The sequence below is a fragment of the Pagrus pagrus genome (genome assembly GCF_965226575.1).
Source record: "Pagrus pagrus genome assembly, chromosome: 3".
Classification (NCBI taxonomy): Eukaryota; Metazoa; Chordata; class Actinopteri; order Spariformes; family Sparidae; genus Pagrus; species Pagrus pagrus.
This window is the reverse complement of record NC_140187.1, coordinates 26,330,352-26,355,125: the sequence shown is the minus strand read 5'-3', so window position 1 is coordinate 26,355,125 and position 24,774 is coordinate 26,330,352. Positions and strand designations below refer to the sequence as shown.

Below are 24,774 nucleotides of genomic sequence, written 5' to 3'. Positions count from 1 at the left end.
AAATCAAAAGACAGAACACAGGGACAATGCTCATCAATGTTATCTTGTGTTCTTGTTTCTAGAAAACTAGAATATTAGAGTAACACTGAAAGTCCAATGGCTTGTGGTCCTGGCAATAATCGTACAATTAAATGTGAAGGATGCAAAATGTGTCTGCTTTTAAAATACAGGGGTCTACAAACATTTTTGCGCTCACAGCTCTTATACTTCTTGTCCAAATCTACATTTAATTTTGTAATGTGACTGATTATGCATCAAAATGAGGTCAGTGAGACGCAACTGAACAGAAAAAAACATAAGGGTTATCCTTGTGCTTACATACTGTATTTTAGATCTTTATTTGAACTTGCACTTAAGTGTGTTGGCCTCTTGTTCTCCACGCTTACAGAATTCCTTTATTAGTCCCGCAAACGGTGAAATTTGTTAACATAGGCTTCCCCCATTATCAAAAACATGTTAGATTAATTCTCCCATCAGTGCCCAGAAGAAGGTGGAGCCAGAGTTAGTCCCTGGGTGTCCACAACGGCCCACTGCTCCTCAGGGGATGGGTTGAATTTGATTACATTGTACTGTGTATATGAATAAACAATTAATCTCAGTTTCATTTTATTAAACCTTTCCAAGAGGGGCAACCTGGTAGCTGCTGGATTGGATTCTGACCCACAGCCTTTTACTGCATATTGTCCTCTCGTCTTGTGCTCTACCATCTCATAAAGGCCCCAAGAAATAATAATTAAAAAAACCCTTTCCCTAATTAAGCAATGACAAAAATATCAGTTTACCCATGACCCTAAAAATGGTGTGCTTAAAACTTAACTTTAGATACTAAAAGTATCTAAACTGTATTGTGTACTTCATATTTTGAGAAGTCTGAAAAGTACAAAAGTAGAAATACATATGAATGAGTCAAACCACACTGGGCCAATGTTTAACAGTATTTTTATTTTGTCGGAATGAGAGCTTCTGTTATGTACAATAGAGGACAGAAACAAGTCTTACAGAATTTATAAATATACTTTTGCTCCTTACTGGTTGTATTCATAACCGGCTTTGTGTGTCAAGTAGATGATTATTATTCAAGTCCGCCCTCTCTCCCCTCCGCTCTTAAACAGTACCAGGTGGACCTGTGTAGTACAATCAAGAGGTAACTAATGCATAACTTCAACACTCACAATGTGCAGACTTGCTGCCCCCCTCACGGCTAACTAAGAGTGACCATTGGGCAGGATAAGAGAGGGAGGCGGAGAGAGGAGAGAGGACGGATGGCGGCCTGTGCCGTCAAGCACAGCGTGTAGACGATCCTCCGGCGTTCCATCTCGCAGTGATGACGGGAGGAAAGCGGAGTGAGGTTGAGGACGAAGATGAGGAGCAAACATGGGACACTCGAAGCAACACAACAACTTGTCTTAAAACCTCAGCCAGTACATGGCACTGCGCACTCTGTTGTAGTCGGGTAGCTGCTCGCAGGGGCCTGATGGAGAGAGGCAGGAGGGACAGATTAGAGAAAATGATTACAGCATGGGCACTGACGTTGCTGCAAACAGAATAAAACCACAAATAACTCACCAACAGCAACCACAGCAGGACACTTGTCGTAGATATATTTGGAGCAGATGTCACGCACAACCCTGGGGGTCACAGCCTATAAGAAGAGATGTGGAGGGAAGTCAGAACACTGATCCTAAAGATAGACTGGAAGACTTTAAGCATATTTTGAAAGGCCCTGCTTTACGTAATCGATTGTTGCCTTTTAATTGTACAAACAGTCCAGACAAGAACTCTACTTCAGAGTGTCCACTCACATCGATCCGAGCATCCCACTCAGCCAGAGGAATACGCCGCCCGTAGTTCAGGATGTGTCTGCCGATGTCATCACAAATTGGTGTTGTTCCTAAAAGACAAACAGGTTTGTTAACTCAGATGTGATTTGGAGGAGTTTGTACTTTGTGTGTTTGTGTAAATGTGTGACAGACATGTAGAGTACCATTGAGCTGTCCAACCAGGCTGGCCTTCAGAGCTTGCTTGCCTCTGGCTACATCACTCTCTGTCACTGTGGTGCACAGGTTCATCCTGATGAGAGCAGAAAGTGGAGGAATTAAGACAAAATATGTGCATTGTCCTATGATAAAACAACATACAGTTTTGGTGCTCTCTGTGTGTCTGTCATTACTGACCAGGCATTCTGGGACCAGTGCATCATGTCTTCGATGTAGTTCTTATCAGCCACAAAGTGAATTCCCAGCAAGCCGGTGTCGCTGTAGGAGGAGTGGAAGGCCTGGAAGCTGTGACACAGTTTCTCCTCCACTGCCAGGCGAGCCAGACGGCTGCTCAGATTCTGAGTGGAAGGAATTCACCAGTTCACAATCAAAGTTATGTTATTAGTGGTACAGCAACAGTGTAAACAGGAAAATATAATCATGATGATGAAACAAGAACTGAACTTTCTTCCATAATTCAACATACAGAAGGGATAATAATAATAACTTTAATTTATATGGCACCTTTCACAGAACCCAAGGTCACTTTACAGATAAAATAACAGTTTGTTCAATTTATTAAAGGTAAAATGTATTATTTTTGAAGAATACATTTTAAAACTATATATGTGTGTGTGTATATATATATATAGTCCAAAGGCCATGGTGAACAGGTGAGTTTTAAAATGTATTCTTCAAAAATAATACATTTTAGCTTTTAAATTCTAATTCTAATAAATTGAACAAACTCCATGACTAAGCCTATTTTGTAGCGGCTACTATGTATTTCAGGTCTTGTTCCTCTCAACATGTCCAGAGGCAGGGGTGAGACCCCTGACCCAGGTTTTCAGAGAGGATCATAGTTTACCCCTCAATAATGGCCACTCAAGGCATCAACAACCTCAAGTGGGCAAAGCGTAAAGGGGATACTGGTGAACCAATGACATGAATTGACTTTAGGAGATATTACAACTGCCAATTTCATCCTTGTTGTCTTATACTAACTGCACAAACTAAAACACGCCTGTACTCATGTATATTTCACAAACCTTTCCACCTCCATAGGTGAGGTCAAAGCTACCGATGATGGAGTTGGCCACCATGAGTGGCACGATGTCTGGGCTGGCAGCACTGGCCCCCTCCACAGCGATGGCTACATGTGCCAGAGGCAAACCATCATCACGCATACGGATCTGAAGAGAGGCAGGAAAGGAATTGATCAACAAAACAATTTACAGTGACATAAAAAAAATCCCTACCCATGCTCTGTTCTCTGTCACAGGCCAGAATCACATGTAATGCATAAAAAACATCAATCTCAAATAGAAGTTTATTAACTTGAAATCAGTCTGTAACTGCTACATTATATGTGATAGATGCAAGATCACATTCAGTGTATTTATTAAATTTTGGCTTATAAAGGGATTCAAAAAAACAAATGAAAAAAAAAAAAAAAATCTCACCTCACTGCCTGTAAATCTGCAGGGTGACAGGACGGGGACGGCATCTCCCTCATACTCAAAAGACACTCCGCTGAAGTGAGTTTTGGCCAAATCAACCAGCTCCTCATGGTTCACACCTGTGGATGAAATGCATTAGATTAACAAAAAGTAATTTCAGGAAAAGTAGAAATTCGCAGGTAACCAGTGTTTATCCTCAGAGTGTGTGTCTGGAGGAAGAGGACGTACCTCCAGCGGCAGCCAGCACCATGCGAGGGGCTTTGTAGTGGCTGTTGATGTAATCCACCAGATCCTGACGGGTCAAAGTCCTGAAATAATTTAATACAATATTGATGATATTGATATTGAACATACACTATGGTGCAAAATTAAGTATAATGTGTAAGAGACATAGTGAAAGAAAATTATTATAATTATATTCTGACAAAGTCAGAGTGTTGGGATTTGTTTTATGGTACTTTTGAAGCCATAATTCATTACATCATTACAACAAAGCAACGTTTTGACAGCAGTAAGCTTTTGACTGAAGCAATTCTGTGATTATGACTAATATTTCAGAGGATGTGTGTGAGCATGTAGTTCCACTTGCCTGGCATTGTTGGAGGGTCCCAGCACGCTGTGTCCTAGAGGTGTGCCCTGGAAGGCAGTGGCATGCAGCAGGTCCAGGCAAACTTCCTGGAGGTTACCCCCGATTTCCTCGAGCTCACGCAGTACCACACCCCTCTGCTGCTCGATCTCTGCCTCACTTAGCGTGCAGTTTTGCACCACCTCGGACAGCAGCTCCACAGCTGGTACAACACAGAGAGAAAGAGACTGTTGTTCACATCTAAGACAGGATACGCTCTCACTTAATGCTAGAAAACAGAGACGATCTTATTTGCTGCTCCAAACAATATAAGGCCAAGTTACTGGGATTCTGTACATGTAAATCACTATAACACCTTAACCTCACAAACATGATCTGTTTAATTTCATCCTAGTTTGTCCTAAAACAGGTTGTTGTGGTTGTTATTAAAACTAAGGGAAGCTTAGTTCACAGGTCATCTAACCTTTGGGCAAGTCTTTGGCAAGGGTCTTCATGTAGTATGCAGTGTGCTCCCTCGAGGTGTATGCACTCAGGTGAGCACCCATGGACTCCACCTGCTGCTCCAGGGCTGTCTGAGGGTGTTTCTTGGTTCCCTAGGTGGTGAGAAGAAAAGGGATTGTGTGTTACTGTATTGTATTACTGTGTAATAACATTGTTTTTTCTAACAGGTAGATATAAAAGTTCCATGAGAGACCTAAAGGCACCCTGTGGAGTTTTTGACCTCCACTACTGTGGCACTGGGGAGCAGTGCGTCCTTCTTTTGTTTTTTCCATGCATGTTAACAATGCACATTTCAAACTTTTAAAAATTCAGCTTGTACAATGACAAAAGTTATGCATTTAAAATGTTTGTTAGGTTTCAAGGATGCACGCAATGTGTCAAAAGTGAGTAACACTGAATCTATTATTACTATTCAATTTTTTTTATAGGAAAACATCTCCAGGTATCTTCATTGTCATGAAGTCTGCTAAAGTCTACCTTGAAAGCCAAGTGCTCCAGGAAGAAGCCTGCTCCATTGTTCTTCTCACTCTCATAGCGACTGCCAGTACTGATCCACAGTCCAACCTATGATAGGGAAGAGAGATGCAAAGAATGTGGAAACTGGCGCTATAACAACCTCCTGCATGGTTGTAAATAGACCCCCTTTATTACTGGATTCTTACAGTGCATGTGGCATGTCCAGTCTCCTCAGATGCAACCCTCAAACCATTGTCCAGGGCAGTGAGGCGAGTTTCAGGGGCTCCCACCAGGCTCTGGGCATAGCTGACTGAGGCCTGTCCACGCCTCAGAGACAGCAGGATGGGCTAGAGGGCCAAGACACAAGGAGTCTTTTTAATATCCAGTACATTTAATATTCTGTGACAGGAATTTGAAAGTATTCTATCATTAGCTGTAGCTTGCTAGCTGGTTCAATTGCTTGTTATTATTCTTGCCAAGATAAAGAGGTTATGTCAAAGGTCCAATTGGTCTGTCTGATAGTTATCTTGTTGCACCAAAAAGTACAAAACAGAGCATTTTTTATGCTCCCCCCCTTCTGTACTGCACGTAATCTGGCACATGTATGCCATGATTGATTACTTTTTAATGTTTGTGATGCACATTCAAAATTTCGTCACATTTTCTATTGTAAAAATAACACCACACACCCTGAGCGCAGTATTTGGGTTAAAAGGACTCTTATGGGGTGTGTAGATTATGTGTAGATTGTGTGTAGATCCACTGTGTGTGGCTCTTAATCAGACTGTATTAAACACTTCAAGCTGACTTGTGTTAATAACATGCAAAGCATGAGGGGAAATGTTGGGTTTAGGACTACATCTTAACTTGACACGACTGCCACCACCTGCTATCAGTCAATGAAAGTATTAAAAATAGACCAGTAGATAATGTCATTAGACATCAGTTCTGTTGGATGTAAACATGTGAAACTGTCTAATTCAAGACATACGTCACAATTCACTGCGAGGTTATGGGACGTTATTCTGGAGAAATTTTAAATCTCAGAGTATTTTCAATATTTTGATTTGTAGCTCTTTCTGAACAAGATGACAATCACCGTTTAGTAGAAAATGAATAAAAGGAGACGCTGTTCAATAATTCAGGACTATTCCAAAATCTGGAAACACAGCTACGGCTAGTGTAGAAGTGGACGTTGCTCAGCCATGTTTTACACATAATCTGACATCAGTATCGCTAAGCAGTTTTCACGTTATTGTTCGTGATGGTGTATAAGTATCTATTCCACAATCAAACGTTTTGACGATAACCAAGTACAGGATTGACAGCATCTGTCTTGACAAAGTCACCGTGCTAACGCTGCTAGCACGAAAGCTTAGCCGCGGTATGAGGGCAACTGAGGACAATTGACAAACATCACAGCTGCTGACCTTGTGTATGACCAAAGACGACTGAAACGATCACCAGCTGGTCTTAGTTACGCATATATAGAAGTGGACATTACACATCAAGTTGTTGTGACAAGATGTACTTCCTTATTTGACAAGTGACCTTGCTTTCGCTGGTAGCTAAACGGTTAGCTAACCCATTCCCCACATAAAGCCCAGTTAGCAATTTAGCAAGTAGGCTATCTTCTTCGATTACCCCCATCGTTCCGCTAGAACAAGGGCAGTAAGGCTAACCTGCTTAGATATATTATTTCTTAGAACGCATTTTTGCTTACCCTTTAAATATATACTTACACTGCGGTTTTTGGCGAGGGCTCGACCCACAGTGCTCCCGACTCGGCACACGGACGCCGCCATTTTTCTCAGTACGGTTACGAAAGGGAGGAGTCTCGGCTGAGCTCGTGAAGCGCTTCTTCTTCGTCGTCATTCAACATGAGTGTTGACTCTTCAACTGGGTATGATCGCCACCTACTGCCCATTTTGTGTTGTTGATGGAGAGTTCTGGAGGTGACAGTCTTTGCATTCCCACTCTGCGCTAGTTTGTGTTGAACACTTTACTGTCATAATAGTAATATCTTGCATTCCGTGTCTAATAAACCTTCCCTCGTCACATCTTAATTTGTCAGGGCATATCATAATAAGACCGAAAGACAATACATGATATTTACTATTTCCCTTTTTCTCATCATCCTGTCATCCAGTATCTTAGGTGCCTTAAGCAACTTGCTGTAGTAAAGGGTTGATCAATCCAATGACAACAAAAAAATACTGTCTCACTTACCCTCGATGGTATCAAGCCATGTAGTTCCCCTTTTTGCCTAGATTTTTGACTCCACAGTGCAATGAATAGCATTTTGTTTCTCATGCTCACAGCACTGGAAATGGCATTTAAGAAATTCAACAGCAACATTCCTGAAACAGCTTTCCTGTTACTCTGGATAATCCACATGTAAACATGTAACAAAACTACTTTCTATCAAATAAATAGTCACTATTAAACAGTTAAGCCTGTTGTGTGGAAAGCCCAAAGTAGCAGTGGCACTGTTGTGTTATATCAAATCACTGAATCTGAAATTTTGAAATCTTTGAAAGAAAGAAAGAAAGAAAGACAGAAAGAAGTGAGTGACAAAAGACATGGCATTCTATCGAATTCTGACTTTATTATGAAGCACAACCCCTATCAAGTGAACGATTTGGTCAACAAACCTTCTTTTGAAAGTTTTTTAGGCACTCATGGTGCTGGTCTGGACTGTTTATCTGTTTATCTCTAGAGTCAAAGCCGGACTTTGGTCTTTCTCTGAGCAGACTTTGGATACCTCTGATCTCCTCTTCTGTAAAAATTCAGGGTAAGGCTGTGCACTTAAGGGCAGGTGGATGGACTTCACGGTCATTGGCAGGCGAAGTGTGAAGGTTTCAATAGGGATGGGCACAGGTGGCTCAGGAGGTAGAAGAGAAGGAGGTGGAACCATGCTGCTGGTGTTTTTGAGCTGAGTCTTTATCTTGGGCAGACGCTTTGTTTTATCTGCAGCAGGCTCCTTCTCCTTGATGGAGCCTCTGCGTTCTGGTGCTAAACGGGTGAAGGATCTCAGTGGAGGAAGTGGGTAGGGGCATTTGACCTTGAAGCCCTCAACAAGCAGGTTGACTCCAACATACTGTGGCACTTCTACTGCTGCCTAGAGACCAAAAATGGCATCTGAAGTACTGTATATCACCCTCACAATATGGGTCATTTCAAAATACGTCATAACCTGAAGAAGAGGCAAAACTTACCTGCTTATACATGAGCTGAAAGTCTCCAGTGTTTGCAGTGCGGTTTGCTCTCCGATCCAGGACGACTCTTAACGTGTCTTCCTGCACAGCAGTGCAGAGGCGGGCTGTCACAGGGGTGGAGGGAGCCATAGTGGGACTGGCATTGATTTCTATCAGCCATGGATGCAGGTCATGACCTACGAAACACAAACTTCCTTATGTTTTCATATTAAAATTACATAAAATATTAAAATCAAAAACAGTGACAACAAATAAAAAAAAAAAACTATATACATTTCCAGCTGCTGCAAAAGTTGTTGCAGTGTTCACATCCTACCTAACATAAAGTCAGCACCATAGAGCTCAAATGTGTTTTTGCGTGAGTCCATAAGATCCTGTGTTGTCTGTAATGCGTGAATCACAGCCTTCTTCATCCCTGGGACGACCACAGCCTGCCACTGAGCTTCCCGACCCTGACTCGACAGAAAGGTCTTGAACTGGTCATCTGACCACATGTTGTCTGCTGGGATACCTCCATGGCGTTGCTGGGAGGGCCTCAGGTGCTTCTGGATGGAGTTATTGCACAGGTGGACAGAGCTGAAAGGATGGGGTAAAGAGAGGACAAGAATGGACAGAGAAATAAGAGGAATTGAGTGAGACAGTGTAATGACATAATGAGAGAAATGACACAAGCCTGTCACTACTTCTACTCTTTAGTTTGCTTTCAAACTACTTCTCAACGATCTTCTAACTTTAATAACAGCTTGAACACCAGGCATGCGTTCTTTCTATAATTCTGCCAGGCTACAACAAGTGAACTGTAAAAAAGAGGGGAGAGTGAGTGGGTAAAGGGCTTACAGAGTATTTCTCATTTGTTGCTTATGAAACTTGGTGGAGGTTGAAGCAATCTTGCGTGTACTGTAAGTGAGCAGGTGTTTTAGAGACAGCTTGAGTTTTTGGTATGACTTGAATGTTGCTAATGTTAAGGACATATTTGAGTATACCCAGAGGATAACAGCTATTTTCATACCACGCACTGACACAAAATCAAATCTCCCGCCACAAACGACAAGCATAATCATACTCTGTATCTTTCTCACACTTCCCCTTTTTCAAATTTGCTGTTCATCTGGTTTCACATCTGCTTCTGCCTTTTATTATTCAGTGCAGTCCCTTCATCAGTATCACTGTCTTACCTGTTCAGTGTATCCAACGAATAAGGCTGTGTAGAAAAGCGCAAGTAGCACTTCTTATAGAACCACACGGTCAGAGGGTTCCAGTCGGTGACCAGGAACCACTGCCGCAAGTCAAATTTGGTGCCGTGGACCAGAAAGGGGCGCTCCAGGTACTTCTGTACCACCCACTTGCTTTCCTTGATTAGGATTGGATCAACGTCCACCAGCCTGAGGATCTGATCCAGACGCTTGGCACATTTGATACCTAGAATGCAGGTTGGCAAGTCAGCCTCCTTGCCATAGCAGATATTATGTGTCTCTGATAGAGTCTGACTTCTCACCTCTGCCTCTGGACTTAGCTCCTGGTTTGATGATCCAGATGTTGTGTATGCCGTCTATGTCCAGCTGTGGACAGACCTCCACCAGCCTCTGTAGCATGGCTTCGCAACAGGCCACAAAGTGATCACTGTTGTGAATCTCTGCTCTGCCACTGAGCGAGGAAACAGACGGAAGGAGAAACTGTAGCAAGTGACAAAGACCCTTTACCACTCATACACCCAACACACACTGTACTCACTGAACAACAAGGTAGTAACTGTCAATGAACTCTGCCCACTCCTCCTTTGTGAGTGTTTGTGGTGTCTCCAAGCTTTTGTCTATGTCACAATGCTCTAGACTCTCCAGGAAGTCCTGGCATACTTTGAGTGCGCTGTCAATCATTTTGGAAAGGACAACTGGTTTGGATCGCTGTTTGCTTCGTTTCCTTTGATCTGATGGTGGAGCAAGAAAGTGACCTCTGTCTTTATTTAACTACACTGAGTACGAACACAGTCATGTAAGAGATGCTCATACCATGAACGCTGTGGCTCGTTTGCTCTCCCTGAACAGCTTGCTCCTTCTCCACAATGTACTTCAGAAGACCGGCGCAGGCTGTTCTCCTGTAGTCCTCTACACAAACGACACAGAGGGAAGTATATTGAGCTCTCTCTGTGAGTGAAAGTATAGGGATGATGGAAATACATATGTGTTATATAGTGTGATGGGCCATAGAGTAAGAGCTGACCAATGAAAGCATGCTTCTCATCCTGTGCACAAAGTCTGTAACAGCGAGGAAAGAAGGTGTCTGGGTCAGCTGAATCAAACCAGTGCAGGTTCCTCAGGTTCACACACAACCCCACCTGACAAGGCAAACAGTGGTAAGTAAGTGTGGCAGGAGAGCACTGTTACTGTGAGAAAGGATGAAAGCATATACTGTAAATGTGCAGTACCTTGGTGGCGAAGCTGCCTGCTTTTGCAAAATGATTGATAATCTGTTCTGCCTGCAAGCTGTTGCTGTTGATGGCGTCTCTTCGGTTTGTCCAGTAGAAATTAACCATTTCATTCCGCACTAGACGAGACTGTATGAGAGCAGGGGAAAGATGACGGTTGATACTGGCAATCTAATGAAGTTTGCTGTTAAGAACTTAACATATTTCCAGCATGATTATCAGGCACTTTTACCATGAGATCATAGAGTTCATCTGGGTCCTCCTCTTTTTCGACACTGTCTGAGTTGTCTGGAAGATGCAGCAATGTTAATAAATGATGGGATGTAGACAGACATCTGATTTCTGTAACAGTCACACTTTCATCATCTGGCTCACCATCATCATCATCGCTGTCACCAGCATCATTGGAGCTCGCTCTGCCCTCCTCGCTGTGACGCAAGTGAGCACGGTGGGTGGGGAGGTGCATACGCTGCTCTACCCAGCCTCGGGCCCTCAATGCTGCCCTGATGACAGGGTAAGGGCCCTGAACAGAGAATACCTTATGCATCTGAGTGTACAGAGAGGAGACACAGAAATGATGGACAACTTTTAAAACAAATTTGACCTTGGAGATAAGTTTTGAATCCTTCCAGTAATGTAACTCACCTTGACAGCTTTGTCCACAAATGCTTTGGCTGTCTTCAGTCTCTCTGGGTTAAGAACAGGTGGGCTGACAAAACTGCGACGAACTTTGCCCTCAGGAGAGGTAGCTGTCAGACACACACACACCTACAACCTGCACTTAGGAGTTAACGCTGCAAGGGTATTAGTTGTTGACTTGCAAAGTATACCTACCTGTTTGCAGGCTTTTGCTTTTATCTTGCCTGCACTGCTGGACCACAGGTGTGACCTTCTGGTCATTAGATTGGCCCTCTGTTTCTCCTGCAGTAACAGTAACATCAGGAGCACTCTGTCATACAACTTACATCAGTATAATGGGCCATCATTCATCCAGAAAGATCCTAACCTACCAAAGCAAGTTTGTACCCGATGAGCAAAAGAACATCTTGTAAGAGGAAAGAGAATATTCACAAATGCATGGATACAGTTTTATCGTAACGTGGAACAAAACATTTGGAACTGTAATCGATCTATCAAAAATGTCTACAACATGGCTGATGAAAACATAGGCCAAATATAACTGATGTTAGTATATACATTACATATACAATGATTAAACAAAAAACAATGTGACTAAAAAGAGCAAAGTCATGCAACTTTAATACATGGCCTCCTGTCCTGAGTGTGACCTCATGATTAATTCAGCACTCGTGATCTATAAGCAGACGCTATGAATACCAAGGCCAAGTCCTCTGGAGGTGTGAAGTGATACAGTAGAGACCTTTCACGTTTCAGTCCATAATTTATTGACAATATAAAATCATAAAATAACAGTAGTGTATCGATGAAAATGAAGAATTTTGTGTGTTTCTTATTGGGTCACAACTGACAATATAGGCATGTGTGTTACAAATACAACAATTGTCAACCCATTTAAAAAATAGATGGTTGCAATCCTCTGTGGGCCAAACTTTGATTAACAATTCAAGAAAATGTTTAGTGATTTCCAGTATTATTTGTCTGGTGTTCAGACAGGGACAGTGTTTCCCGTGCTGCTTTCTGTCTCTCACCACTGTCTGGGCATGATGTGCAGCATCTATCAGAAGCCTGGTGTCCCTCCTGGTCCTGCTGGACATACTGATTGGACCTGGTTTCCTCCATATTAACATTAGCTCTCATTCTTCAGGGGAATCTTTTCTCTCGCTCTGATTCATGGTTTGGTCAGACACAAACTGCTGCAGAGGACACAGCATTTCAATCATTGCAACATTTAATCATCCAGCATTTATTAGTCAAAAATCACACAGTGTAAAAGAAAACACAAATGTTACATAAGTAATATAATTATTGAAACTGTAAACAACTGCTGTTGTCACACAGACACACCTGTGGCTGCTTTTAGATCAGCTCTCTCCAAGTGCAGTGGACTATGAAGTGGGTCAAGTTGCTGTGCAGGAGACTGCTTGGCTACACCTGTCAGGTTTGTATCTAACACCCCAGGTAGGCTGTGATACTCAGTCTGATTTCCTTCAGTTACCTGTTGAACAGAGGGCTGCGACTGGACAAACAACCCAACAAAAGAAATGTTCATTCAAATCCTGCCCTGTGCACCGTATGCACAAAATATTTCTGACATTTTTGCTAAAAAGCCACCACAGATTACAAGTCATTTTTCTTTTGTAAAACTAGCATCACATACTCTCTAAAACAAACCACAGACTTCTTACTGTCTCCTTTTAAAACGTATTGTAAAAGAAGCTCACTATAGGTGTCGCCTCAACCTATTACCGATATTTGTAACAGTAAACCTGCAAGTAAGCCTGTTTCTTACCTGCTGAGGTCTGCAGGTGTACTGACTGTAGTGCCGGTTGAGTTTCAGCGGAGGAGCGCGCGATGCGCCGGACTCTCTCCTTGTGTATTGTTACCATGGCAACCTCAGAGTAGCCGCTCATGCTAGCACTAACCGGGCGGTGAGTGTTTTCAACCTTTTCTGTGCACGCCAAGGTTACAAAACCGTAAAGTTTATACGCACACATTGTTTATTTTTACGTATAATATTTCAGACAAATTCAATAGACTATTTGTTTATCCTGTACGTGTCAGTTACAGTATTTGACTTCTTATTTCTGACTCTAACATTGATTAGTGAAAGAAAAAAGTCAAATAACCTTGACTTGGTTAACTCTTGTAGAATATTTAAATAATTGTGGCGGTTTTTGTTTATATTTTGGATATTTGTCTTCGTTCTGTCGCCATCTTGGCTCCGGCAAACGCGGGGAGGGGCGGGGCTGCTGTACGTCAAGGTGTCACGTGCGCGCCTGCTCCGCAGCCTGTGTCCAGGCAAATCCCCTCAGCAGTGCGTTCACACTCGTAGCTGTGGCTGCATACACAAAGTCTTTACATAATTCACGTAAAAGTGCAACGGTACGCCTCTTACTTATCATCACCCGGAACAGGTAAGCCGAGCAATGTTTTATTTGGCTCCTTTACAGCCAGTGGGAAAAGAAATGTTTTGTTCCTTGAAATAAACTCAAGCTAACATGCTAACACTGTAGAAGTGTACGCGTAGCTAACTAGCTAGTAGTTACTTAGCTTAACTTCTTTTTCAGGCGGCCGTGTCAGCTGTAAAATGTGTGGAAGAACCGCTTGTACGCTTGCTCCTGACGAGGTGAGCCGAGCCTGCTCCTACAGAAGCCGAGGAGGGCGGCGGAGACAGCCCCGCTGGAGGGATGGAGATGAGGATAAATACCGACCCTCTTACAACAAGAGCCCCCAGAGTATGAGTCCCGTCCTGCTGTCCCAGAGGCATTTTGATAAGGTAAGAACAAGTGTACAGTTGTGTGTGCACAGTGTAAACACGCAAAAACACCACAACTTAGTGAACTGAAAGAATGATCCACCAACACATATCATTAACACATACCTGTCCGAACAATATGGGACTTGGACAACAGGATAATTGCATTGGATAGCATGATATAGTGCAGGAGCGCATGTGTTTGTGTTCACACCTTCTGTGTCTGCAGACTGCTCCTGCGGATGAGTGTGTGTTGGCCTCGATGCGTTGGGGTCTGGTGCCTTCCTGGTTCAAGGAGGATGACCCGAGCAAGATGCGATACAGCACCAGCAACTGCCGCAGTGAGAACATACTGGAGAAGAAATCTTACAAGGTGCAAACACTTTAAGGCACTGCTGAGCTATGTTCCCAATGTTTTGTGTCTGTCTCTCAGTGGTGTGTATGTGCACACAGGAGTCTCTAATCACTCTGTTGTCTCCACAAAGGACCCCCTGGTTAAAGGACAGCGCTGTGTCATCCTGGCTGATGGTTTTTATGAGTGGAAGACGCAGGACAAAGGCAAGCAGCCTTTCTTCATATACTTCCCTCAGACTCTGGAGAAAACAGAGGATCAGGTTGACCCCACGACCTCAGCTCGCGATAAGGAGAATTCAGAGACAACATGCCCTCCAGTGGAGGCCTCCCCCGACTTAACAGAGGTTTGTATTGGTTTTTCTATTACAATATAAGCACCATGAACATGTGCTTTCATCCAGAACAGAAGTAGAGAGAGTGCAGCTGTGGCGGAAATTACCACTGCTGAAAATATCCTGTGTGGGAGACGAGCCAAAGCAAAAATGTGTCCACCAGCTGGTTTTGTAGAAATTTCATACAAACTTGATTTAGTTTTGATGTTAGTGCCAGGCTGAGGAAGGTCAAAAACTAATTCTTCCTTCTTCTTTTTTTCCCATAAAATCTACTTATATTTACTACTTAAAAGACACTGCTCCCCTCTGCTCTATGTGTTTGCCAGGGAGAAGAAGCAGCAGGTGAGTGGACTGGATGGAAGTTGCTGACTATGGCTGGACTGTTTGACTGCTGGACACCTCCAGGTGGTGGAGAACCCCTTTACACATACAGCATTATCACTGTGAACGCTTCCCCTAAACTGCAAAACATCCATCATAGGTGAGGGTAGTTAACTGAAAAACATGCTTTTTTTTCCAACTTTACTCATTACAGACATTACTGTCTGTAATGAAATGCTAAATTACTTTGTGGTTGTGTTTTAGGATGCCCGCAATCCTGGATGGGGAGGAAGAATTGAGAAGATGGCTTGATTTTGGGGAGGTGAAGTCCCTAGATGCCTTGAAACTGCTCCAGTCTAAAGATATTTTGACTTTTCATCCCGTCTCTTCACTAGTAAACAACTCGCGTAACAACTCTCCAGAGTGCCTTCAGCCAGTGGATCTCAACAGCAAAAAGGTATCAGATTTAATATGATGTGTTATTTGCTATGTTTGGATTTTAGCGGTGTAGTGCCAGCTATTAGGCGAATAGAGATGTTTCAGTTGACAAATCTGACCCTTTACCCCCAGGAGCCCAAGCCCACAGCCAGCAGTAACATGATGAAGAGCTGGCTGACAAGCAGTGCAGCAGCAAAGAGGAAGGAGCCCACGTGTGAAAGTAAAGAAGAGCAAGAATGTAAGTCTAAGCGCAAGTCTACAGGAGGACTTCAGCAGTGGCTTCAGGGAGCCAATAAGAAACCAAGAACCCACAGAAGATAACAAGTGTGACTGATCAATCCACCTTGTTTCAAAGGCCATTTAGGCCTCAATTATTCCACAATACTATTTGAATGGGTATGAGAAAGATGTATGTTCTCGTATAAACTTTGTTGTAATAAAATATATGCTACACAAATACCATTTGATTTAAAAATGTCATCAATAAATATCAAATAAACACAACGCTTTATTCAAGATCTTTATTACCCTTATTACTTGAAACGCAAAGACATTTTGAAACAATGTAGATGCTATGCATTTATCATATTAATAATATAATAATGATGAATGCCAATACTTCCCCCACATTTTTTTTTCTTTCAAAGTTACAGTATGTATGCTATCTTGTAATCTATAATGCATTTCAGAGTTTAAACATAATACGAACAGACAGATCTGATCGGTTAAAAGAAAAGTCAAGCACTTAAACTGTTTGCCAACACGAGCAACTGGCAGAGTCAGATATGGAGATTTACAGCACAACTATTTGCCTTCCCCACACAATGACTGAGAGGTTTGCAAATATACAAAGTCTTGCAATAATTGACAGTAAAAAGAAATGTACTAGCTAATAGTACTTAGTTATGAATTACATTTATACTCGAGAAAAAAAAATCCCCAGGACTTCCAGGTAGAATGACATGCCGTCTTGATTTCGTTTATTCTCACGTCAAATGTTGTACCAAGAATAACTGATTACAAGACGAACCTTATTTTCCCCAATAGAGGAACAGCAAATACCATGTTAGGGACAGCACTTACATCAAGGAGCTGAGTCTGGATTCTCAGATGTCCTTAACCTGAGCTACAATTGCATTTATTGTGGCTCCAAAATGAGATGTCTGAACAAGTCTTTCATTATTGTGGATGACAGAAAAGTGCCCAAAAAAGGAGAAAAAGATCTGTACACACTGTCTGATAGACCGGATGTTCAATTCTGTGCCAATTAGCGCAAATCAGCAGGCAGCATATTCATGTGATCCTCACATGCAACTTCACACGTTCTGATCCTTCATTTCTGACCCCTGTTTAGGTATCAGTTTGTTTTTTTAAGGTTGCACGAGGTAAAGTGAAACCATGGTAGTAAGTGTTTTTTGAGAGTGGAACAAATTTAAGCCACAACACAAATGAATAAAATGGGGGAGCAGTGTTTCCTCTATTCATGAAGCAGTGGCGGGCTGTGAAAGTAAGAAAACAACCACCACTGCTAAAGAAACTTTTTGATAAAAAAAAACAAAACAAAACAAAAAAATTAGTTTTCTAACTTTACTCATCAACACATGCATGTATAGAGATAATGCTTCGATTTATCACAAAGTATCCAAATAAAAGCAGTTAGAACCAAAACTGGGTGTGAAACCAGCAATTTACATGGAACCGAAAATGAGATTAGCCCAAACCACCACCGCCATGAAAAAGTACGAGGGGAAACACCGGGAAGTAATAAGCATCATACAAGTAAATTCCATAATGTTTCCTTAAGGTGTTCTTTGGGCTAGGAGACTCATATTTTATAGAAAATGTGTTTTTTGTATATATAAGGAGGTGAGTGCAGCATGTCTGTGTGTAGTAGTAGTATACTCTATGAGTGGGATGCTGCTTGTATGTTGGGCATCAGGGATTAACACAGTGGACCATGGGAAAGGGGATATATAGACAAGGCAAGACAGGGTAGTGACAGCGGTGACGACCCCCCCGGAAGATCTTCAGCGTCCTCAGCAGCTGCAGGTCTCCGCTGATGGCTTGGCTCGCTCATTCCGGTCCAGCTTTATCGGTTCTGGGAACTCGTTGTACAACTCCACTTCGGTCTCCTGAAATCAAAGCGCACATTCGAGTGAGAGCCTGGCTCCTCATCTCCCAGCTTTCACAGAAACAGAAAAATCTTTTTCTCGACATCGAAAAGGCTGAGTTAAAGTGCAGGCAAGAATTTCTCGCTGCAGTCCGTTACCTGTTTAAGGGCGTTGCGTGCGATAGTCTGAAAGGCCTGCTCCACATTGATTGCCTCTTTGGCGCTGGTTTCAAAATATGGGATGTTGTTCTTGCTCTGACACCAAGCCTGTGCTCGCTTGGTTGTTACCTGAAACACAAAGGAGCTGCTGTTAGACTTAGAGAAGGCATGAGATAACGACATTGCCATTTTTTAAAATTGTTTCATTACTTGAAAGCCTAACAAACCAGAATGGCACTCAATAGAGCGCATACCTCCGCCAAGGTCCAACAGTGCCCTTTAATTTAATCAAGCCTAATGCAATAAAAATCTTTATCTAGCGGATTTAAATGTTTTATCTGAATTCTCATCAAATTGTACTCACTGATACCAGCCACCTAAATACACCTTATTTTTTTAATCATTCCCTGAGAAATTAACAAACATCTCGCAATGGTAAACAAAGGGAAGAACATTTCCTACATCCATACCAAAATTTTATCTGGTCTATTCTGGGCCGAGACCCATCCTCCATCTAAGTTTCATGAAAATCTGTGCAGTAGTTTTTATGTAATCCGGCTGACAAACCAATCAACGGACACAGGTGAAAACAGAACCTCTTGGCTGAGGTTAATATTTAGTTCTCAAATATAACCAACCACAACTGTACATCTAGTTTCAAAAGAGAAAAAAAAAAATACAATGATGCACATAGTATAGTGTGATTATTTGGACCCACCTGTCTGTTCTCCAAGTCGATCTTGTTGCCCAGGACCACGAAGGGGAAATTCTCCGGGTCTCGAGGGCTGGCCTGGATCAAGAACTCGTCCCTCCAGCTGTCTAGAGTCTTGAAGGTGTTGGGTGCTGTCACGTCGAACACCAGGACGCAGCAGTCTGCTCCGCGGTAGAACGCTACGCCTAAAGACTGGAACCTCTCCTGACCTGCTGTGTCCCAAATCTGAGATAAAGAGTAAAGAAGGCATGGTGTGTTTACTTGCACAAAATAATCAGATTACTGTAGATCAAGAGATTAAGGTAATACTTTGACTGTAGTGTTAACATGGATCACATTAACCACATCTCCCTAATGTGTTTGTGCTATCGGCTGGATGTTTTTGTTGCCTTTGTAAAATTTGGTTTAAATGCAGAAACACCAGCTATAATGCTGTTTGTGCAGAAAAATGCAGCTTTGTACTCAGTTTGTTCTGTCTCTCTGTGGACCATGTGTGGAGTAAAATACTTAACAAGACAACATACAAAGTCAAAGTAAGCATAATTATCCAGCTCTGGAAATAAAGTTACTCTTTGGATTTTAACCAAAACTCAGCAAACTGAACTCAACTAGGTTGAAATAAATATGACTGTTATAAAAGGATTGTGGTTATAAAAGGTAGACATCTAAAGTTAAAGCCCCAAAAATGTGTTTTCCTTAAAGGAAATATACAATTTTGGGGGAAATGACATGGTGATGAAAGCAAACATGAAGAAACAATTTTAAAAAACTCAAAAACAAAAATGCTTCATTTCTCCAGTGTTACACCATTCAAACCATTGTTATTTTGACCAATAACAATTTTTTAAATATCAAAGCATTTCTATCAGCTTTTTAGTTATTTAGATGTGTTACTTGTGTTTCAATGAGAGAGAAGTCAGTGTGACATTTGTGTGAGTGTTAAGTTCCTCGTTACCTGCATTGTGACAAGTCTGTCATCCACCATGACTTCTTTCGTCAGGAAATCAGCACCTATTGTGGCTTTGTACTGGTTACTGAACTTCTTATTCACATACTGGTTCATCAATGAGGTCTTGCCAACTCTAGGGGGGGAAAAAATATCACAAGACAACATTCAGAGAGCATGAAGGGCAGAAACAAGTGAAACAGGAAAAGTCACAGTGATGAATTGATTGGCGAAGCACAAAAATGCTTTCTCGCTTGCTGTATTAGAGCGAGCGTCTTATCATTAGACTCGATTCAATAGACATATCTAGTGTTTTCTTTACAATCAGGCTCAACAACACTCACCCGGAGTCTCCGAGGATGATGACTTTGAGTAGTACTTTCTTCCTTGACGTCATTGTCCCACAGCTGTAAAGACAAAAAGGTAGATCAGAGGGGAGAGCAGATAGAAGCAGATTCACACTGGAATTGCTAAGACAACACGGGTAGAGCCATGCCATAGTGATGACCCTTCTGATATGGGCCAACAGGTTTCACTGAAAGATGATAAGCTCAGTGTGTGTCTCTAAATACACTCCGAAGAAATGGGCCAGTTCTCGGAATGAAACTGAGTGTAATGTCTCCCATTTTGAGTTTCCTTCACCTCGTAAACAAATAAAAAGCTGTTATATGGGTTAAACAATATGCTACACTGCGTTGTAGCGTATTGTTAACAAAATACAGTCGAGTCAAACAGTCTAAGACCACTAGAAAAATGTGCACTGATTTCAGAATCTCTTTGTTTATCACCCCTTTTGCTTCAATAAAAGGATGCACTTGAACAAGTATGGACTCCTCAAGTTTGAGTAAAACCTGATGACTCATACTATCCCAGCATGATTTGACAGAGTTCCACAAAGCATCTTGTGATGTCACAGAAATCTTGGTGTTCGTCTTCAAATGCCCCCATAAATGTTTAATGGGGTTGGGGTCAGAAGGGAAGTCAATGACTTCTCGGTGTTCTTTGACCTTCGAGTAGTTCTTGCATTATCCTGCTGCATTATGAACCCTCTCCACAAATACCAAACCAGAGGGTGTAGCATGTCTCTGAAGAATGGAGTGGTACTTCTCCTTGTTAAGGATGGAGTCATTTCTGTCCAGGTGTCACTGTGGTATCTCTCTCTCTCCTGTGCATCTTCTTACACACAACCTTGTGTTAATGCCATGAATCTCAAACTTGACTTCATTAATAAACAGGACTTTTTCCAGTCATCCACTGTGAAATTCTGGTATTTTTTAGCCCTCTTGAAGTGTTTCCTTGTTTCATCTCCTGAGAGTAGTTTCAAAACTGATACACGTCCTCTTAGACCTGTACCAGACAGCCTTCTTTTGACAGATCTTCTGCTGATTGGAGTCTTGCGTTATTCATCTGTGATGACAATGCTTTTTTATCTCTCAGGAAACTAAGCTTGACATACTGATCTGATGGTGGGGTCATTGTGGGTCTGCTTGATCTTGCTCTGGATGCAACTGATCCAATTTCTGCAAAGCATTTTAAAGTTCCATGCACTGTCCCCTAGAAACTGTTACTCCAGCCATGATTTGAGGCGGAGAAAGGCCCTGTTTGCTTAGAATAACAATTGGACTTCTGACACTTTTGCTTAGTTCTGATGCCATGTTTCCCTGCAAGTGAACAAGCCTGTGATGAGTAAACTTCATCCACCTGAGTGCTTTTTATAACACATGCTTCAACAGAAGGGATACAATTCTTGGAAATCTGACCTTTTGTACAAAGAGTTAAGTTGGCCAAACCACATATTTGCTTACATTTGTTACCGACCTAGAAATAATGCAGGATTTCAAATATATCTTCTTCATTTTACACGTCATAACATAATTGTGTATGTAAATGTTTCTAAATGCTCAAGATTTCATCATTTCCGGGTTTATGTAAAAGTAAACAGATCTACAATGTGGTTTCAGACTTTTGGACTCCACTCTTTGTTTACCAAAACAGTGCTAGGGTTGTTGAACTAATATGATTGACATCTTCTATTATTGTCACCACAGCTGGTTGTTTTTATTGTACTGTAAAATGCTGATTTTGTGATATCAGTGCTTCTGACAAACCATTGAATGGAAAATAAAGTTTCATTGTTTCAGTCCCAACATTACAATAAACTGAGAACAAAAATGGGACACTCTCCATTAAAACATTCAGGATGGAACCACAAACTGTGTTAATAATTACACGTTCATACTGTAGTGTATCATTCTGAGTTAGGCTATGTTAATTAATGATCCATATCATCTGAAGTACGGATTATTTGTATACTAAAATCCATGTCTGATCAAACATCCTCTTCTTTGTGCCTGCTCTAGACATCATCAAGCATTTCAAGCCTTGGCTGACTGTGCTATGTAATAATAAACGACCTCATACAGTTGTTATGACCAAAGTCCAAACACTGTTACCGGTGGGCTTTGAAACCATCATTCCACTTGAGACAGACCTTGGAGAGCGCATTATTGAATAAAAAGATTATTCATAGGTTTTATCTACAGATCGCTTCACGTTCACAGCCACTTGTGAGAAAGAAAAGACACGGTTTGAATGCATATCAGTGCTGTTCTGTGGCAAACTTAGCATAGAGCTATCGGTGCGGCTCTCATAATCTGCACCCCATGACACTGTGTCAGGGACTGATCACATGGTTTTAAAACACAGGACTAACGGAACCATGACTTGGCAAGCATGATTAGCACAGCAAATGCTGTAGTTTCAAGTCAATACACAGACCGGTATAACCCACAGCTATAATAAACCTGTCATGTGAATACTTCCACTTTATACACCGAAGTAAAGTCCTTTCTCAACATTTTATATGACGATCATAAAGAAATCACACACACTTGCAAAGGGTTAGCAGGGTAGAATAAACATTACATTTGGACATCAAATGCTAATTAGCAAGGCAATAAAATGCAAGAAAACGATATGAAATAGGTTGGGGAACAGAAAGATTATCAAATGGAGGATCTTTTCAAAACAACTACCGTTATAGCCAGTCGCTTTAGATACCGTGTCCACTAACAATTACCATATCAGTGACACTTCTTATTTTAAGCTAACGTTTAGTTAGCTAACAAGGCTTATTAACAAATGTTAAACGACAGCTATATTGTTAACATATGTGGTTAGTGAAACCAATAACTTAAGTCACCACATACCGACCTGGGCGATGATCCTGCGGTAAAAAATATCAAAAGTGGACTTTTCCTCCGCCTCGGTTGGAAGCGTTAGCTAACGCTCAGGCTAGCTAACAGGCTAACAGCTCCTTTAAATGTCTGCTGTAAAAAAACAACTCGTTTCGAGCGTCGACAGCTGAATAATCTCCGACAGCTAGCCTCGCAGCTAACTCTGCTTATCAAAATCAACACTGCCACCACCGATGTATAGCTCTCTTCGCGATTTGGTACAATAGTCTGTGTCGCCCTGTTCCCGTTGACGCTGGCTTTTCCTGCCAAGCTAACGCGCTAGCTGCTAACCGAGCTGTGTGCACTTCCTCCAAAACAAGCTCTGTCCGTGAGGGCTGACGTCACGCGCTGGGCACGCCTTGTTCCACAGGACCTGAGATGTCACAACAACACAACTGACAGCGGTTATAATATTCCCGAGATTTTAATGACATCTATCCAGCAGATCATATGACTGCTTACGCAGCATCCAGTCCAAAGTGCGTACAGCTAAAAATGTCAATTCATATGGGATCAAATTTACAAATGTACGGAGGACTGAGACTGCCAGAAAGAAAGAAAGAAAGAAAGAAAGAAGGAAAGAAAGAAAGATGTGGCTTTGTTTTATTCATTCATTAACCATTTTAAAGTTCATTATTAACATATTTATCTGGGTATCTTTTCCCTTTGCACTTTGAAAGATAATAAATAAATACATGGATGAAAAAAAATGAATGTATGTGAATGGGGCACCTTTTGTAAATTAATTAATGCCTACATTTATTTTCATGGTAAATTTACTATTCATTGAGCCATTCATTTATTCCTTTATTGACTTTTTAATTTGGCAGTTTCAGCCTTGATACTGCTATAATTTAGAAAAAATAAAAGCTACACATCTGATGATCACATTATAGCAGACATATTCAATAAATCTGCCCTTATTGTGGACACATTCAATAGACCTATTGTCATTGTGTAGAAGAGCAGAAAACTAGTATGTGAGAATTAAACTACATGCTGTCCATGCGTAGTTATAGTCTTACTTAAGACTTGTGCCTATTCTTTAAGATACAGAACATCAAAATATGGGCCAACAGATACTCTCATCTACAGTCGTTCTGCACATGGAAGAGGGTGTTTTGTTTTAGTAATGTCTGATTTATCAGAATAACAAGAGAGCCTGGGGCAAGATGTGGCCTTCTCCCCAATGCTTCTATGACTAGTGCCTCATTTCTATCCTTCACTCCAGACTTTCCTAGCCACAGATAGGATGTCCTGATGTCACCTGTCTTCACTCTCTGTAAATGGGGCCAAGGAGGGTGTTGGCTTGCCATGGCTCATTTGCAGAAGATCTGAATTCACACACAATGTCTGCAGTTGTAGTATTTTCTTTACACTTTGATGCTCCAGGTCTTTCCAGGTCTCTATCAGCTTCTGTTAGCAGCTTACATGTAGAGGACATTGGCCAGCTCACTAGACTTATCTGGATATCTGATGATGACTGTTATGTGATGATAACTTTGATTTTGTTCTTGACATTGAACTGACAATAGATTATTTTTCTTATTATATATGTAATCTCATGCTGCTCTCTCTATTAATGCCTCCTTGTGACGTGATCACTTAAATCTTCACTGTAGCTGCTAAGCTAAAAGCGCTAGCATGGGCCCTGTCTGAAGTGGTTGCACAAGATCGACCTCTCATCAATGGTGTAAATATCGTCTTTTCTAATCTATTTGGGATCTCAGGGCCTCCAGAGACTTAGATGACACCAAACGAGCTGTATGGAGCCATTTCATGTATTTTTTTCCATTTTCAAAAAAGTCTCAATCAAAACAAAAGTTGTTTAGGAACACTGGTTTGCTGTGACACTGGAAATTATTTTGTGGCCTAGAAAAACCTCACCAGCCTTTCTGCTGACATAAAAAACCGAATAGATGTCTTAATTGTCATTTGAGGGTGAATTTATCCTTTAACACAATTAAAAGTCACCTTCGACTGCCGAAACCCGGGATCGAACCAGGGACCTTTAGATCTTCAGTCTAACGCTCTCCCAACTGAGCTATTTCGGCCCGTTCACACGGCTAAAGTGTCACAATAATGCACCTGTACAACATCAGAACAATGTCTCATGATATAAATCTGTTATTGAGATACTGACAGTAGAC

At 41.6% G+C, this 24,774-nt stretch overlaps 3 protein-coding genes across 5 annotated transcripts; 1 reads left to right on the top strand and 2 right to left on the bottom strand.

Annotated features, from left to right (window-relative positions):
- Window positions 1-922: 922 nt before the first annotated feature.
- Window positions 923-13,141, bottom strand: LOC311254965 (tubulin monoglycylase TTLL3-like). The gene is made up of 27 exons (XM_084349058.1): window positions 13,051-13,141; window positions 12,606-12,777; window positions 12,290-12,454; window positions 11,454-11,540; window positions 11,265-11,368; window positions 10,995-11,166; window positions 10,852-10,907; window positions 10,620-10,748; window positions 10,415-10,529; window positions 10,204-10,299; window positions 9,929-10,121; window positions 9,693-9,841; window positions 9,373-9,616; window positions 8,514-8,773; window positions 8,198-8,373; window positions 5,186-5,326; window positions 5,001-5,087; window positions 4,486-4,615; window positions 4,026-4,224; window positions 3,665-3,744; window positions 3,440-3,555; window positions 3,026-3,169; window positions 2,175-2,335; window positions 1,985-2,070; window positions 1,803-1,891; window positions 1,567-1,642; window positions 923-1,471 (listed from the first exon to the last, which is right to left on the bottom strand). Exons 3-27 carry the CDS (start codon window positions 12,396-12,398, stop codon window positions 1,407-1,409), a joined length of 3,264 nt encoding a protein of 1,087 aa, XP_084205184.1. The 5' UTR covers window positions 12,399-12,454; window positions 12,606-12,777; window positions 13,051-13,141; the 3' UTR covers window positions 923-1,406.
- On the top strand, window positions 13,118-15,965 carry hmces (5-hydroxymethylcytosine binding, ES cell specific). 2 transcript variants are annotated; one of them, XM_084349055.1, is made up of 7 exons: window positions 13,118-13,189; window positions 13,829-14,037; window positions 14,246-14,389; window positions 14,502-14,714; window positions 15,029-15,183; window positions 15,288-15,480; window positions 15,594-15,965. In XM_084349055.1, exons 2-7 carry the CDS (start codon window positions 13,849-13,851, stop codon window positions 15,780-15,782), a joined length of 1,083 nt encoding a protein of 360 aa, XP_084205181.1. In that variant the 5' UTR covers window positions 13,118-13,189; window positions 13,829-13,848; the 3' UTR covers window positions 15,783-15,965. The 2 variants fall into 2 exon arrangements, with proteins under 2 accessions (XP_084205181.1, XP_084205180.1); XM_084349054.1 differs by lacking the exon at window positions 13,118-13,189 and adding an exon at window positions 13,196-13,675.
- A 2-nt stretch (window positions 15,966-15,967) lies between these two features.
- LOC311254964 (ras-related protein rab7) lies at window positions 15,968-22,965 on the bottom strand. Of its 2 annotated transcripts, none has more exons than XM_084349057.1 (6): window positions 22,598-22,965; window positions 19,733-19,795; window positions 19,398-19,524; window positions 18,449-18,667; window positions 17,731-17,859; window positions 15,968-17,593 (listed from the first exon to the last, which is right to left on the bottom strand). In XM_084349057.1, the coding sequence occupies exons 2-6, from the start codon at window positions 19,783-19,785 to the stop codon at window positions 17,498-17,500; spliced, it is 624 nt and encodes a 207-aa protein (XP_084205183.1). In that variant the 5' UTR covers window positions 19,786-19,795; window positions 22,598-22,965; the 3' UTR covers window positions 15,968-17,497. The 2 variants fall into 2 exon arrangements, with proteins under 2 accessions (XP_084205183.1, XP_084205182.1); XM_084349056.1 differs by having other exon boundaries at window positions 22,602-22,965.
- Window positions 22,966-24,774: the final 1,809 nt, after the last annotated feature.

Bases quoted from the DNA above. Each gene is read 5' to 3' on its own strand.
- hmces (XM_084349055.1), top strand. From the start codon at position 13,849: ATGTGTGGAAGAACCGCTTGTACGCTTGCTCCTGACGAGGTGAGCCGA. The intron at 14,390-14,501 runs GTGCAAACACTT...GTCTCCACAAAG, and splicing joins TGGAGAAGAAATCTTACAAG to GACCCCCTGGTTAAAGGACA. The intron at 15,481-15,593 runs GTATCAGATTTA...CTTTACCCCCAG, and splicing joins TGGATCTCAACAGCAAAAAG to GAGCCCAAGCCCACAGCCAG.
- LOC311254965 (XM_084349058.1), bottom strand. From the start codon at position 12,398: ATGAGAGCTAATGTTAATATGGAGGAAACCAGGTCCAATCAGTATGTC. The intron at 10,908-10,994 runs GTGAGCCAGATG...TGCATCTTCCAG, and splicing joins TGACAGCGATGATGATGATG to ACAACTCAGACAGTGTCGAA. The intron at 4,225-4,485 runs GTTAGATGACCT...GTGTTGTACCAG, and splicing joins TGCCAAAGACTTGCCCAAAG to CTGTGGAGCTGCTGTCCGAG.
- LOC311254964 (XM_084349057.1), bottom strand. From the start codon at position 19,785: ATGACGTCAAGGAAGAAAGTACTACTCAAAGTCATCATCCTCGGAGAC. The intron at 18,668-19,397 runs GTAACGAGGAAC...TCTTTATCTCAG, and splicing joins ACAGACTTGTCACAATGCAG to ATTTGGGACACAGCAGGTCA. The intron at 17,594-17,730 runs GTAACGGACTGC...CTTTGATTTCAG, and splicing joins CACGCAACGCCCTTAAACAG to GAGACCGAAGTGGAGTTGTA.